The sequence below is a fragment of the Lupinus angustifolius genome, chromosome LG11, assembly GCF_001865875.1.
Source record: "Lupinus angustifolius cultivar Tanjil chromosome LG11, LupAngTanjil_v1.0, whole genome shotgun sequence".
NCBI lineage: Eukaryota > Viridiplantae > Streptophyta > Magnoliopsida > Fabales > Fabaceae > Lupinus > Lupinus angustifolius.
Window position 1 is genome coordinate 11,334,711 of NC_032019.1, and position 17,449 is coordinate 11,352,159.

Below are 17,449 nucleotides of genomic sequence, written 5' to 3' on the forward strand. Positions count from 1 at the left end.
TTTAAGATTTATTATAATGAAAATAAAGTTGGTGATTCTATATTTATAAAATGTATAAAGTTTAAAAGAGTTATATACAATTTATATTATATATCAATTATTATAAAATATTTAAATATATAATAAAAATTAAAAATTAGTTGTTAAAAAACTGTATGCCTAACCCCTTTGCCATCCTAATGCCTAAGTACAGAGAAAAATTTGTGTGGAGATGAAATTATAGAGATAATCAATAAAATTCTAACAACATATTAATATTTTAATTCTAATTATATTTAATCTTAAATGATATAATCAAAAACCATAAAATATAATTGTCTCTATATATGACTAGTGTGTACAGGCACTTCGTCAAGTGTCTGTCGGTAAATATTGTGTGATACTACATATTCAATTTTTATATATTTCATTTTTGTGAATTAAAATGTATTTGTTGTGTTCGGTGTACTTTATATTATATTTTTGTGTTTATGATAATGTTTAATTTAAGATGAGATATGTGGTTAATTTGTATTAGTGGTAGTTGCTTAGGATTATATAACTTTTTTTGCAAAAATTAAATAATGTTAAGGGTAATATAGGAAATGAAAATTACAATGATGGAATAACTCAAGTTTTGTCTTTATATATAGTATAGATATGTTACATACTTCTCCGTATAAATTATTCTCCCAAATCGAGAAAATAGTAGCAAACTTTAACCCGGGGTTCAATCTACCACCACCGAAGTTACTTTCACTTCACTTCTTCTAAACTTAGTTCATTGTCTTAAATCTGAAGCTCTTCATCTCTAACTATACACAACAACAAAGTAAAGTTTCTCACTTGATCCCTTCATAACTTCAAATCCCCAATACCCTTTCTCTCTGAACGTTGAAGTCAATTCCTTTTACTTTCATTAATCACTTTTCTCAACTTCTAATCACTCCCTTTTCACTGTTGTAACAAAGACACTGAAAAAAGGGAAGAACCCACGTGCATGAAACATGTACCTCGTACCCCTTATTCTTCTTCTTATTGTCCTTGTTGCACATTTGGTGAAATTTTTACACTCAAACTTCTGGGTCCCATTCAAAACCCAACACCATTTCCATAAGCAAGGGATAAGTGGCCCTGGCTACCGTCCGATCTTGGGGAACTCATCAGAGATCCGACGGCTATACAAAGAAGCTAAGTCAAAGTCAACTTCAGTTGACCAAGATGATATCTTGAAGAGTGTGGTTCCATTCTACCACAAGTGGAGTTGCATGTATGGGAAAACCTTCTTATACTGGTTTGGGTCAACGCCTCGTTTGGCAATATCTGACCCTGATATGATTAAGGAGGTGTTGATGAATAAGGGTGGTGAATATGGGAAAGTGAAGTTTAATCCACAATCTAAGTTGCTTTTTGGTCAAGGACTTGTTGGGTTGGAGGGTGATCAATGGGTATTTCATAGAAGGATCATAAACCTTGCCTTTAATATGGAGCTTGTTAAGGTAATGGATTATAGTTTGCTAAATTAGCTTTAGTGAACATGGCTTTGGTAACATGATTTAAGTTAAAAGTGGGTTTGCAATAACTGATTTGAGTGTGAATTTTTAATCTTAGAAGAGGGTGAGATCTTTGAGTAACAATGCTGGCAGATCTTGACCATAATTTTAGGGGGTATAGGGTCATGATTTACAAGTAAACAATATATAGAATCATTAGAATATATATAAATTTCAAGTGTAAAATTGAAGAAACAAATTTAGAAAAAGTAAATATGACATTTTTAAGGTGAAAAATAAATGGACGTTGAGTGTGTGAGTTATTAGAAGCTATATCAGATGCATTGGAGGGGAAGGGGCCACATAATGCTGAAGAGGGTGATGCCCCATAGAGTTTGAGGTGGGGGTTTTGTAGAGAATGATGAAATTTCATCATGCCCAGAAAGTCACGTAGAAGTGTTGTTCTTAAGTTTTGTTCTCTGCATTTTGAACTGTACCTAGAAAATTACCTCTAGAACAACTTTGAAAAAAATGTGAGCCTCTGAATGACCAGTAAGGTTGTTGTTTTGTGACCTGGAGGTAACTGAGTTCAAATCATGAAAATAATCTCTTCCACTTTCCTATATCGGCTGACAAGGTGAGCCAAGAGCCATTTCTAATAACTTAGACAATGCTCCGTGTATGAGCTAGCTTTTAGGGTGGAGTTCGGTCCAACTATTTTAGAGCCAGCCACAATGTTGGGTCGCTCGTAGATGTTAAGTCATATGTATACTCTAGGCCAATTATTCTAACAATGAATGTCTTGTGCATTGAGCTGCCCACACATAAGTGAATTTTGATGAATAGATTAGTTACTTTTTTTTTACTAGGACCAAAGTTTGTGCTCCGAAACCAGTTACAGCCAATTGATTTTCCTAAGCTTGTTGAAAAATGTGAAATGTTGTCGACATGGTTTGGAGGAACCAAACTGGTTCCCAAACATATCAACATTGGGTTGTCCATTGCCACTCTTGTCTAACTGCATTAGTAGCAAACTGTTGCAGGGATGGGTGCCAGATATTGTGGCAAGTGTTACAAAGATGCTGGAGAAATGGGAAAATGAAAGAGAAGGAAGAGATGAATTTGAGATAGATGTTCACAGAGAGCTTCACGATCTTTCTGCAGAAGTTATATCAAAAACTGCTTTTGGCAGCAGTTATAAAGAGGGCAAGCATATTTTCAACTTACAGGAGCAGCAAATGCATCTTTTCTCAGCAGCAGTTCGAAGTGTCTACATTCCTGGATTTAGGTAACTATGCCAACTATTCTTAAAAGGAGTTTTTTGTTATAGCTTATAACTGAAAAAAGCAAAATGTAGATAGTAGATAATTATTTTGAAGTTACAGTCTCAAATGATAATTACTATAAACAACTGCAGGCAAGTTATTTTATGGTGATGTTGTATGCATGCGCCGCTACAATTTAAATTAGGATAGGGCCACGGTAACTAAATACAAAACAAGAGAAGTATTTGGGTCCAAGACATTTACTGTATCGAAACTAGAATATCATGACAATCCTTATCCTGGTTTCAGACCTCGACAACTGAACAATTCCCCCCTCCTCTTCCCCGTCAAAAACATTTGTCTAAAAAAAACAATACCATGCCAATCCTTTCTTTTCCTGTTTACCAAACTTTCTAATCAACTTAGTTAAGAAATAAGAACAAAAAAACAAAATTTTAAGATTTTCAGTTTATTAATGCTATAAGTTTGATGCAATAGTTTGTAAGTTGTGGATTGTTCCATCATGTCTCTTTTTCATGCTAAACATCAGATGAGAACTGCATGTCATATCCATTTTTGTTCCTGGATTTACATCCTAAACTGTAAATTTTTATTTGGCTATAGATCCTCCGAATAAAGTTTATGGTGACCTTCTACCTGGTATATTTTGCCTTCTTGGCTCTAAGATATTGACTTGTACCCTTTTCTTTATGATGTTTTTAAAAATAATAGATATTTGCCAACTAAGAAGAACAGGGATAGGTGGCGACTAGATAAAGAAACTCGTGAATCAATTCTCAAGCTAATTGAGACCAAGAGCAACACAAGAGAAAATGAAAGAAATGTACTAAATTCTTTGATGTCTTCCTACAAGAATGATGTTGGTGGAGAAGACAGGTTAGGGGTGGAAGAAATTATAGATGAATGTAAAACAATCTACTTTGCCGGAAAGGATACGACAGCTAACCTATTGACGTGGGCACTTCTTCTGTTAGCAAACCACCAGGAATGGCAAAGTAAGGCACGTGAAGAAGTTCTCCGTGTAATTGGACACACTCGATTTCTGGTCACGGACAAGTTAAATGACCTCAAGATTGTAAGTTCAACTTTTATTATCTGAATTGCCTTATCATGCTACAGAAGAGAATTAGTAGAATGCATTTGCTTATATCAGTGTTAAAGTGAAGATTATAGTACAGTTGATTCATTGAATGCCAATTGGAGCATAGTGATTATTTCTCAATATATCTAGATGTTTGCTCATTAGTCAACTGATCCGTTGTCTAAGGCTTTGAAATTGAATAGTTCACAGAGATGCAGAAAAAATGATCCTGAATATAGAAAGGAATTTTACGATTTTAGTGCAATCAATTAAGAATGCAACTAATACATGTAAAAATAGTGCATTATATTGAATACGTAAATGACCAAACAATCAATTGAGTGTTTATAATTGTTCCATGGTTAGGTGATATGCTTGAATACAAAACTGTTATATTTTTTCTTCTAAACTATTGTTAGTTTACATTATCCAACAGGTTAGCATGATTATTAACGAAACTCTCCGGCTCTACCCTCCGGCGGTTATGCTAATGAGGCAAACCTCTCAAAATGTTATGCTAGGGAGCCTTAGTGTTCCTGCTAAGACTCAACTCTACTTGGCATTGACTGCTGTCCATCATGACAGAGAGATATGGGGAGAAGATTGTAATAAGTTCAATCCCTTAAGATTTAGTGAGCCTCGGAAACACTTAGCTGCATTCTTTCCTTTCGGATTAGGTCCTCGAACCTGTGTCGGGCAAAATTTGGCTATGGTTGAGGCAAAGATTGTTCTTGCTTCGATTATTCAACGTTACAGTTTTGAGGTATCTCCAAGCTACATTCATGCTCCTATACTATTTATAACATTGCAGCCTCAATATGGTGCACAAATCCACTTCAGAAGGATATCATATTGATGGTTGTCATGCTATTTTCTTTCCCTTCTTTGTGCCTCATGTATACAATCTTTGTAGCTAAAAATATGCAATATATGTAGAGAATAAAGTATCTCATCATGTCAGGAGATAAGGGGATAACTTATCTCCTTCAACAATAAAAATATGACATGTATACTATTTTGTTTAGTTTTAGAAATATTTTTGTATTAAATAATTAATTATGACACATGTAATGATTTTATTGGCTAGAGAAGATAACTTATATCATTATAACAGGAATGATGAAGGATTGTCTATGGTACCGAAGAGACAAGTACATAAAAAACAACATGAATGATAAGACACTTTTATTTTTTAATTTGTGTACATATGTCATGCAAAACATGTGAAATATGTGCTGACCTATGGTAAAAGTTTACTTGTTAGAGCAGCATAGGTTATTGGATCATCAAATGGACATGTAGGGGTGTAAAAATTCGGTTCAGTTCAGTTTTTGGTGTATTTTAGTGACTGAACTGGTAAAAAACATATGATTTGGTTCTACTCAATTAACCGCAAATTTAACTATAAGAACCGAACCGTTCTTGAATGGTTCGGTTCGGTTCTACGGTTTTTCCATTTACTTTTTTATAAAAAATCTTGTATAAATTGAAAATTCAAAATGTATTACAAGAGATATTGTTTATCCATAAAAGGATAAATATTACTACTATTATTATAAAAAATTACGAATCATATATAACAATACACTTCATGATTAGTAACATATATATCAATTAGTAAAATATAGAGAATAATGTATCTCCTCATATCAGAAGATAATTTATCTCCTCCAGGCAATAAAAATATGACATGTATGTTATTTTGTTTATTTTTAAAAATATTTTTATAGAAAATGATGAAACATGACACATGTTATGATTTGATTAGTATGAGGAAATAATTTATCTCCTTATACCAGGAGATACTCTATTCCCTGAAATATATGATAGTTACATTTATAATCTTACATTTCATAATTAGTAACACATGTAACAATATATGATATATGTTAGTTTCAAACTCAATATCACATAAGTTGAAAAATATGTTCCAAATCTTAGGAAACAATTTAGTAACTAAAAACATATATAATATTAACTTAATAACAATTTAGTAACATATAACACTACAAATTTAAGCTAGAAAAATGGTTGAAGAATTTAAACAATAATAAAACATTATTCCCTAATCCCTAGTATATATTTCTTTAGTATGCGGTTCGGTTCCAACGGTTCCTAAATTTCTAAAACCATAAACCGAACCGAACATAAACAGTTCCTTAAAAAAATAACCGAACTGAACCGTGAAACCGAACCATTTTTGCGGTTTGGTTTGGTTCAGTTTCGCGGTTTAAATCGGAACCGCTTACACCCTACATGTTTGGTTTTCTTGTTTAATCATCCATTTTACTCCTTTGAAAGGCTTTATATAGAGAGGTGAAATGAACAGCAGAAAAGTCCACATCTACATATCAACAATATTTTTTTATGAGTTTTACTATATCTCCTATTATTTCATCCTAATAATCTTTCTTTTATTTAAAAAAAAGTATCATATGAAAAAATAAATGCATCATAATCTTAGGAATATTAAAAAAATCAAAATGTTCTATATTTAGTAATTAGAAAGATCTTTAGAGAATGGATTGGGAGAGTTTAAAAAAACCCATTTTATATAATGGTTTTGTGGGCAATGGTTAGACTTTTTTAAATTAAAAATATGTATTGGTAATGATGTATTTAATGAGATAAGAACTTTTTTCAATGTGAAGTCTTTCTTTTTCCTGGATTCCTTAACTTAAGTGCAATAATCAGCAAAACCAATAAGTAGCAAAATGGCACAGTTCAAGTGATGGCCATTCCACATATTTCTAGTAGTTAGAGAAAGTAATAGATTCTGTTTGATTGAACAGCTGAAAAACCTCATTGGAACAATCAATCCACAGAATAATCCATAGAGGGAAGGCACCAATGTTAATCAATCAAACACATGACATTAAAAGTAATGATTTGTTATCAACCAGAAATTAATCTAGTAATCAAAGACCATACTAAATCTTCATATTGATCAAAAAAGTCAAACATTCAATTACTTACTGTGAGTAACATTAATTAAGAGAGTTAGTCACACACTCCAAAGGATTAATTTATTAAATATGAAATATTCATGCCCAAAAAAAAAGGCTAGGAATTGCTAACAAATTTATTCACACACTTTATATATCTTAGCCACCCATCACTTCTTAAAGTTGGAAGCAACCAACATTGTTTCCAACTCAGCAGCATTATAAAGATGCTGAAATTTTTTATGATAATTCACTCCAGCTAGATCAGAGGGTTCATTGCATAGACATACTCCCATTCTTTATCTTTCAAACATTGTAAAGAAAATGGTTAACACTTACCATGTAATAATAACAATATGGGTAGCATGTTGCATTATTAAACTTTACCTCATTTGAAAATCAATAAAGTCTACAACTCATTGTCTACCCTTTCACTCGATAGAGAATATATGCCAAGGGGAAATGGGTAGAGAGATGAATAATAAAAAATAATCCCAGTTTGTAAATGTTTTTTCTTCCTAAAATAAGTTTAAGAGTTAATTATAATTACACAAATCACCCCTCATTTTTTTATACTTACACATATCTTCCCTAGTTTTTATACTTTCATTATGCTCAGCACTTATGCATGAGAAATAAGTGTAATTTTTTAAATAAAAAATGTGATAAATGCAATTAAGTTAAACAAAACATCATATATTATGAAGAAAAATCCAAATAATATACAAATCAATGTATCTTTATTATTTTTTATTACAAAATACAACAACAATTTGAAAGAGATATTGTTTAAATTGTTCTTATACTACATCGTACAGAACCAAAAATAATAAAGAGGTATCGACTCATATATTATTTGAACTTGTCCATAATATATCATCTTTTGTTTAACTTAGTTACATTTATCACATTTTTTGTTTGATTGCACTTATTTCTCATGCAGGGGTGATCAGTGTAATGAAAATATAAAAATGAGAGGGTTTGTGTAGGTGTAGAAAATTGAGGGATAAATTATATAATTTCGCTAAAACTCGGGGTGTCAATGTAATTTACTCTAAGTTTAATATTAAATGCATGTTTTCTATAAAGAATTAAAAAAGAAAAAGATATTTTGAAGCGAGTATGGATTCTTTGACCTACTCATTGTAGAGATGCCTTGGGCGAAAAACTCATTTTAATTTATTTGTTTATTTTAATATATTAAAATATATTTGATTATATCTATTAATTTAAAGATAAATTTGATATCTTCCTAATAAATTAGTCTAAAAAATCTTAAACCTATAAAAAAAAGACTGGTGTCATTCAAACTATTGTTTCTCAACTTCATGCCAATTATTAACACATTTCATTTTTCTATGGCTAGGAGAATCTTTTTATTAATTTTTTTTGGTACTACTAATTAAATATATTTTTTCAGTCTATGGTTAATAAACTAATCTAGGAATTAAATAAGTGACTTTTTAGTTGTCTTTCTCAGTAAGTATTACTATCAGGAATCAAGCATTTAACTTTTTGATTTTGCCAAGATATAGCGGAACCTTACACGACTAGAATAACATCTTGTCTATTCCATATTATATATGATGATTATGTAAACAAATTAATTTTAGAGAAGAAGATGTATGTACTAATTTTGCAAGAGTTTTTTATATTGTTAATGTATCATTTAGTGCTTAGATATTACAATCTTAATTTTATTAGCTTAGGTACAACCAATGTATATGAAATTTCCATGTTTATCTTCATGATCACGTTAAGGAAAAAAAAATTCCTTTTTTGTCATATCTGATATTTCTTAACTTTTTTTATTAGGTATCCATAGTCTTTAATCTTAAGTGCATTGAAATAAAGCCCTCCCAGAATAATTCATGATTCGAATTACTACCCTCACATATAAAACTCACATGGAGAGTTGGAATACAATCAATTCCACTACAAGTAATCAATTTTTATTTTATGTTATTTTATTACAATGTGACAATAATTTATGTAAAAATAAAATAAGCCTAGATACATGAAATAATTTATTTATAAAATAGCTTATATTAATGAAATTGTAGCTTATAAATGTGAAATAAGTTGGCAATTGTGAATTATAAGTTGTGACAAAATTAATTGTAAAACTACCTGGAATTAGCCAATGACCTAAAAGGACATGTAATTAATTAGTAAAAACGATATTTGCTACAAGTAAAAGATGAAATATTGATTAGTGAAAGTTCTTTCATCTTTGGACAACTATTTTCACAACAAACTTTCAAAAACTATAATCTTTTTAACTCAATGAGTGAATAACATGATCATGGGAACTCATATGATAGAATGTGCTTCTAATATGTGTAAAGATTTGATTTTATTTGATTGTATGCTTATGTTTTTACCCAGATATATGCTAGGATAGTTTTCTTTTGGGGTTTTCTACCCCTTCTCGTAACAAAAAATAATATTATCTTCGTTTATATCTATAAGTTAATATATATGATTTATAATATAATATTATGATGTAGTTCAATATATGTAACTGACTTTACCTAATGAATAACTAGTTGGTTGTTGTTGTATTAAAGAATGACTTTTGAGCTTAAATTTATCCAACTTTCTTAATTTAGGTGAGTAATAAAGTATAATCGTAGAGAAATGATATATTTCAAAACAATACGAATAAAAAATTAAAAATAACATAAATGAATAAATTATTATTTTTCTCAAGGATATAATTTTATAATGAATACAAATAAATAATTATTATAAAGTCGTGATGGCAGATATTTTAGATGTACCCAAAACAACCATGACGTCAAGCACTACCCTGGTCTGGCGTTCATTGTTATTTCTTTTTTCTATAATAAGATAATTTCTTCAATGAAATAGAAAATAAATAAATTTAAGAGAAAAATATAGCATCAATAGTATATAAGTTGGATATATTATCATTGTACCATTTGATGATGAAAAATGTATCTAATGACAGTATAAGAATTTTATATACTGTCATTGTATCATCTAGTATTGATATTTTGTTATGATTGATTTTTCAAAAAAGGTAATCTAACTAAATGATAGATAATAAAGTGCATATATATAAATTTTTACATTATCAATACTAGCGTGTTGACATGCACTGTCGTGCCTGTCAACCCGCTTTCCTATCGTTTATAATGTATAGTTTGTATTTTATAAATTCAAATATAACTTTTTGTGCTAAATTTACGATTTAATTTATTCAATTGGTCTAATACTCAATTTTTTAAATACACTTTTAAAATAAGAAGATAATAGAGATAAAATAAGAAAATAATATTATATAGTTTTTTGGTAGAAATAAAAAGATATTGAGGGCAAAATAGGCAAAAAAAATTACACCATGATAGGTGGTTATTTTGTGTTTTCCCTTTATTAATAGTATAGATATAGATATAAATTTTATACTATTATCTAATATTTATATTTAATCAACATTCACTATTTAAAAAATAATACAATAAGTGGTAAAAATATGTGTAAATCTTTATATATTGTATTACTACGCTCTAAATTTGAAAAAGAAAATGAGGAAATAGTGGGTTCTGTCTGTCCCATCGAAATCCATAATAATAATTATATTTCTGAAAGTCAACGCCTTCAGTGGTGGTTCCCACTGCTTTTTAATCACTTGTTTTGTTGGTTAGTGCTCTTCCCGCGTGTTCATCTAATTGACTCCGTCCCCATCGGCGCACTTTTTGCTATTTTGCGCTCCTACTTTCATTTTAGCTTCAATAATATAATGTTATGAGCAATAATATATTCTTTTTTTCAAATCATTTTTGTTTAAAAATAATTATATTAATTCCAAACTAATCATTAATAAATAAAATATATATATTGTAATATATATTACTCTTTTATAGATATAAGAATTTGTTAGATGATTTAAAGTATAATATATCATTTTATCGGTGTTATAATCTTTAATTATAACTCCAAATAAATATTTACTATTTAAATAAAGGATAATAGAGAAGTTCCATATTCATGAGAATATTGGTGAAAATATTTTGATATACGTATATTAGACCTAAAATATATTTATAGATAATTACATATGTCATATCTAAATATTAAGATACATACAATAAAATAAGAAATTCTCAGACCCATTAAGAATAAAAGTAAAAAATCAATTATATTAATGTTTAGATGAAACTATGAGTATTTTACAATAATCTTTTGTTTGATAGATGTGAAGAGAAGACTAAGAAGAAGTAACATGTAGAGAACATGAGCATATGATTGGTAGAGAGAGTAATGATAAACATGAATTGGTAGAAAGTGGTGGGGTAGGAGTGCGCATGATAAGGAAATGCAAAGTCATCATCCTCTTGTGTTCTGACTCAACCTTTTATTTTTCTTTTTGTCTTAGTCAGCGTGCGTCACTCACTCCCTCACTCTATGTTCCCAACAAAAACCAAATTAACACCACACACTTACCACTTCTTCTTCTTCTTCTACTCTTTCTTTCTCTCTCTCTTCTAAAATCTAAACTTTCACATAAACCCATCAAGTTTAACGCTCTGAAACAACAAAAAAAGCTTCTCTTTTCCTTTACCATAATCCTAGAGTGATAAAGCATGGAGGGTCTTCCACAAGGTTACCGTCCTAACGTAGGTGTCTGTCTCATCAACTCTGAAGATCAGGTCCTCTTTCTTTTTTATGTCTTTATCTTTATTTGTAACATCAACTTGATGCATATTATGAAGTTGTATCAATTTATAACATGAGTATAAGGTCTCGTTAGATTCCGGAGAGTGACAGTTGTGAGCTCTGGCATCCACACATCCCAGACATGATTAGTTCCTTACCTATAGGACGAGTGAATCCCTGACTTTTGTCTATATCAATTATTTTATTTTTATGGATTTACACTTCTACTTAAAAAGTAGTTATTTTTTCTGTTCAATTTTTAAAGGGTGTCTTACCATTTTCTGATGTTAAGCTCTATCTTTTAATCTTGTAATTAGAAAGTAGGACTCAGTTTGAATAATGTCAAAGGCAAAAAGGAATAAATAAGTCAACAACTTAAAGAAACTTGGTAGTTGATTTTATATATTTCTTTTTTCAGTGAAGTGTTTTTCTTGTATTGATTTCAGAAAGAAAAATGTTTTTCAAAGATGTAGAGAAGAGGGGGATAAGTAGAGAAGATAGTGATTGATTGTTGATGTAGCATGAAAGGAAGAAAGAGGTAGAAATATAAGGTTTGGGTTTTAACCTATGGTTGGTCATGTTGCATTTACCGCAATTGCAGAAAATTGTGGCCGATAATATCATAATTACAGTCAAAATGTGGTTGTTGCGACTTAACGAGCAATGTTGCAACCATAATTGCAGTTGCTAGGGTATAGAAGGAGAGGTGTATAAGAAAATGCCATAAAAATAACACTAATCTTTATTGTGTTCTGTTTTCTTCCAATCCTTTTTTGCTATTGATAAGCATTCTTAGGTGATTTGATATGTTTTGTTTGCTTTCCACCATAGTACAGTCGTTTTGTTACATAATTGCAATCTGTATGGGAAAATCCATGATTTTAGTTTTATTTTCAGATTTTTGTGGCTTCTAGGTTGAATGTTCCAGGAGCATGGCAAATGCCTCAGGTAATACTCTGAATAAATGATATTAGATTCATATGATTTGCTTCAAAACATTAACCAAATGAGCATATTAATACTAATAATTAGATCAAATACTACTAGTACAACTACATAGGGTGAGTCTCGGCACAATGATAAAGTTGTTTGTCTTGTGATCTGGAGATGAGAGTTCAAATCCTGGAAACAGACTCTTCGCTTGCGAGAGTAAGACTGCATATATCTACCCTCCCCAGACCTCACTAAGTGGGAGTCTCGTGCGCCGAGTCACCCTTTTTTACAACAAGTACAACTACGAACCCTGCCCAGTAAGACACTAAGACTAACATAATTACTCTAATGGTTACAAGTTATAACTATACTGCACAAACGGCCTTGTCCCTTGCACTGTAACTAGTATAGTTCATTATAAAGGTGGATCCTTTGCTGATTTTGGTTATCCTTTTGGGATATTCAGAAATTTCCCCTTTTTATTGCCTATGATATGTAAATTATATAGTAGCTCTTTTATTGGTGTTAATTTATCTGCTAAAATTGATTGTTTTGTTCTGGGTCTTAAAACAGGGGGGAATTGAAGATGGTGAAGAGCCCAAAGCTGCTGCTATTAGGGAACTTCAAGAAGAAACTGGAATAATATCTGCTGAAATAATTGCCGAGGTTTGTGCAAAATGTTTTATCCTTTGGATTCATTTTATTCAGTTTCTCCTGCAAAAGCAGCAAATGTGATGTTTATATCTAACATTCTAATCTAAGATCCATAGATGCATGATATCTTGCAACATTCAATAATGTGTCGAAACCCGAAACAGTTTTGTTATTGTGTAAATAAATTGTAATAAAATGAACAAAACAATGTCAGTGAAAGCAAGAAACTGGAACACACTGAATCAGATTCAAGAGAAGCAATATTTATACATCTCTATGATTTGATACATTATCCTAGATTCTTTGATCACTCTCTGGTAATTGGATGCATTGTTAATATTTTCATACATTTGACAGAGCTTGTGCATTGCAGGTTCATAACTGGTTGACATATGACTTCCCTCCTGCTGTGAAGGCTAAAGTAAGTCGTCTCTGGGGAGGTGAATGGCACGGACAGGCACAAAAATGGTGCGGATTTTATTTTAGTTCGTTCTCTTGACAGAACCACTTGCTTATTATAGAACATGCTAACTTCAGAAAGATTTTATTTACTACGGCCTATATATATGGGGATGGTTATATATGTGACATACTTTAGCATTTTAAGTGGTTGGAGGATAAGTGAAATTAAACCAGTTTGATCTATAGCAGAGTGAATGTTATGAAATTAGTTAATGCAGTTTTCGGGTGGTTAGGTAATCAATTTTTTTATTGCCATCCATTCTCAGTTCTCAGGATCTGCTTTACCTTCTTTAGATCTAATATATCATATGATCATTTTCATTCTCTATCATTGCTTTATTTGCCTTTTAGTCATGAACAAAAATATGATGTGTTAAAAAATTAATCAATCAATTGATGTATGATGTTCTTAAAGTCATTATCCAATTTACGATTGAAGTTAACAATGCTTGTATTTCTTGCTGGTTGTATACCTTATTCATGCAACCTACCCGTACTCTAGTTTTTGAGAAAATGTTGAATCCCATACCCGATATGTACTTCGTACCCAGTGTGTGCCTGTGTTAGTGTAACACAACTTCCACCAGCTTTGAGTGAGTATTTTTATGTGATATTCTATCAAAACTGTGCTTTTTCTGATATTGATTATTAACATTTGATAGGTTTCTCATGAGATTAACAAAAGATGATAGTGAGGTCAACTTAGCTAATGGTGAAGTAGACCCAGAATTTGCAGAGTGGAAATGGGCAAACCCTGAAGAAGTTATTGAACAGGTGAGTTCGAAAAATCTGGTGTCGTTAATTAATTATTTATAGGCAAACATTTTTGTATTTTTATTTTTTCAAGAGGACGTGGAGAGCGCATTTTTGGGTTTGAACCCAGACGCTCACACTTCATATCTTACTTTTCGATTTTTGAAAGACTGATTTTTGATAACTGATCACAGGCAGTGGACTACAAGAGACCAACCTATGAAGAAGTTATAAGAACCTTCAAGCCTTACTTTCAAGGGAATGATATTTCTGCCAAATGTAAATCAACAAAGTGGTGAATGTTATGAGTCTGCATTGTAGTTCAATCAATTATTTTCTTATCTAATTTCAGTTTCTGAGTTTGGATAGCACTAAGCTATTTGTAAATGGATGATAGTTAGAACTTCCTATTAGGTACTTGTCTTCTAGTAATAATAAGATATATGTGCAAATGTCTTATATCTTTTTATCAGCCTCCAATAGGTTCCTTATATGGTGCATTCATTCTCTCCTCAATATGACATAAAATCTGAGTTAAAATGAAACATTCAATCATAAGTTACACTAAACTCAGGCATTGGATATTGCACATGCTTTAGTGCCATAAATTTGAGATTCTTTTTCAAATAGTGGCATGAATTTAAACTTTCTTATTTCTCATGGTGTAACCATGTAACCAAATCCTCATATCTTGTAGACAAAGTGTTCCACAAGGTGTGTTCCTCTTGCATACATTTTAATTGGTGAAGAAATATATCTCCCTCCATCTCATTGCTAGTTTTTGTTTTTATATTTAACTTAGTTAGAGATTTAAAAGTGGAATCAAATGAGAAGTTAGAAAGTGGAGATAAACATTAAGAGCATATGAATTTTGTATAAGTTGAAATTAGAAAAAGTATATGAAATGTAAGTTTAGCAAGAGGTTGATAAATTACAACGTAGTGGTAAGATTGGAGATTATATCATACCAAAAGTCATCTATTACCTATATAATAAAAAAAAACTCTCTCATGACATGTGTCAATCTCTCAAGCCCTCATGACATGTGTCAACCTCTCATCAAAACTAAAGGTCTCTCATGACATGTGTCAATCTCTCAATGACATGTGTCAATCTCTCAAGAACTCCCTCATGACATGTGTCAATCTCTCAAGTCCTCATGACATGTGATTTATTTAAAAATAAAAGGAATATGATTACCTATACAATATTAAAATATAATGTTACTATAGCAATATTAAAATAATAATAATAATAATATGAATCATAACATATTGTTTGTAGCTATTTTAGAGTTAAATAATATTTATTTTTATACTAATCTTATTTTAGAATCAAATAATAATGAAATTATAAATTTATTGATTATTTTTTTGATTAATAGGATATTACTAACTATATCATGTTATGTATGTGTAAAAAACAATGTTGAGAAAGTCGAGCAAAATGTTAAACCAGTAGATGACCCATATTAAGTTTATCCGATTTAAACAGTTAAACCGTATGGTTTGACCGTATGATTTTATATATAATTAATAATTTTTAACAATATGAATACATTGGTAACATATATGATTTTAACCATGCGAATGCACGAGCAACATACATATTCTTAATCATAAATGCACATGTAATATGTGTTCTTAATCATGCGGCAAAAAATATCGCCCCGTGCAAATGCATGGGTAACTTGCTAGTTAGATTTAAGAATATTGGGTCAATTATAAAACATTAGAGGGAAATTGAGATAAATGTAAATTATAGGATTCAAGTGGGTAGATAAAATAGTGAGGTGCTTGTCACATGTGATACAAAGGTGTCACTCAAACTTGCGTTATATGGATTGAATGTTTGACAGTAAAATGTCCAACTAGAGAATAAACTTAATGTAACATAAATAAGAATGTTGTATTTGATGAATTGATACACTAGAAAAGATAACTATGAATAAATGCATAGGAAGAAAGTTGAGATAGTCCATATTGTAGAAAATTGGTGAAATTGGTACTTAGATGGTTTCAACATGTGTAAAATATATCGTTAGAATCCCTAATAAGGAGAATATATCAATGAAAATTAGCCAAATTTCTAGAGACAAAATGAGACCAAGAAAAATCATAAGCAAAATAATTAATGAATGTTTGGAGATCAATATTTTTTAATGAATGTGATCTATGATAGATCATCATGACATAATTTAATTCATGTAGTTAATCTCACTTCATATAACCAATATTTTATTATTGTTGTTTTGGATATTTAAATCAATTGATAATACATATTATAACACAATAAGTATAAATATTTAGACAATAAGTATTAACTCCATAATTTAGAGTTGGAGAGATTTAATGCATGTTTGGGTCTGCCTTTGAAGTAAATGTTTCTAGGGAGCATGGAATATGTTTATGTGATTTTTGGACATATATGAAAACAAGTACTTTATTTTCAAATGTGGTTTTGGGTTGAAATATGGTTTTTTTAATAGAAGAGTTAGTTTTTGTGTTTAAAGTGGATGAAATTTAAACATAAATTAACACTTGAAACTCAAATTTGACCTAAATTACTTTTACAAAATCAAGTTTATCTAAAATCATGTTTCATAAATGATTACTCAAACACATATTTACTTATTTTAAAAGGTGTTTTGGGTTGGCTCAAAATACCAACAAACTTTGACATGATGCCAATGCAGGTTATGTGTGAATTCTCCAAAAGTTTCTAAAATGTGAAAGTTAGTTAGATAATGAGTCTGAGTGTTATAAAATAAAAGTAAAATGATAAGTTAGGGAAAGAAATCAAGAAGAAAAGAGAAAACTTATAAATGTTACTTGTTTTTAAAACCCCACACCATAGATTAAATTAACAAGATATCTTTAATCAATTTCTGTTGCTTCATCTAATTAAAGGTACAGTTGATTGTAGTCGAATTGTTTTGATGTAATTCTAAAGCACCAACAAGTTAACCTAAGTTTGTCCAATTGATAAAGAATTGGTTGGTGACTATAAAATTGCAGTTTCAAATCCCATTGTCAATGTAAGGGTAAGGCCTAATTGGTGGAAATTTTGTAAGTAATTATGTAAGTGTTCAAAAGGGATAGAACCACAAGGCTTCAATTTTATGGGACATCAAGAACCAATACTAATACTAATGCAACATACGCTTTTATTTCCAAAATC

General features: G+C 30.4%; 2 protein-coding genes across 2 annotated transcripts; both read left to right on the forward strand.

Moving 5' to 3' along the window:
- Window positions 729–4,816, forward strand: LOC109359294 (cytochrome P450 734A1-like). The gene is made up of 4 exons (XM_019603910.1): window positions 729–1,478; window positions 2,516–2,760; window positions 3,470–3,833; window positions 4,276–4,816. Exons 1-4 carry the CDS (start codon window positions 987–989, stop codon window positions 4,693–4,695), a joined length of 1,521 nt encoding a protein of 506 aa, XP_019459455.1. The 5' UTR covers window positions 729–986; the 3' UTR covers window positions 4,696–4,816.
- On the forward strand, window positions 11,214–14,615 carry LOC109359192 (nudix hydrolase 25-like). The gene is made up of 6 exons (XM_019603763.1): window positions 11,214–11,460; window positions 12,365–12,415; window positions 12,974–13,066; window positions 13,428–13,522; window positions 14,179–14,290; window positions 14,464–14,615. The coding sequence occupies exons 1-6, from the start codon at window positions 11,395–11,397 to the stop codon at window positions 14,566–14,568; spliced, it is 522 nt and encodes a 173-aa protein (XP_019459308.1). The 5' UTR covers window positions 11,214–11,394; the 3' UTR covers window positions 14,569–14,615.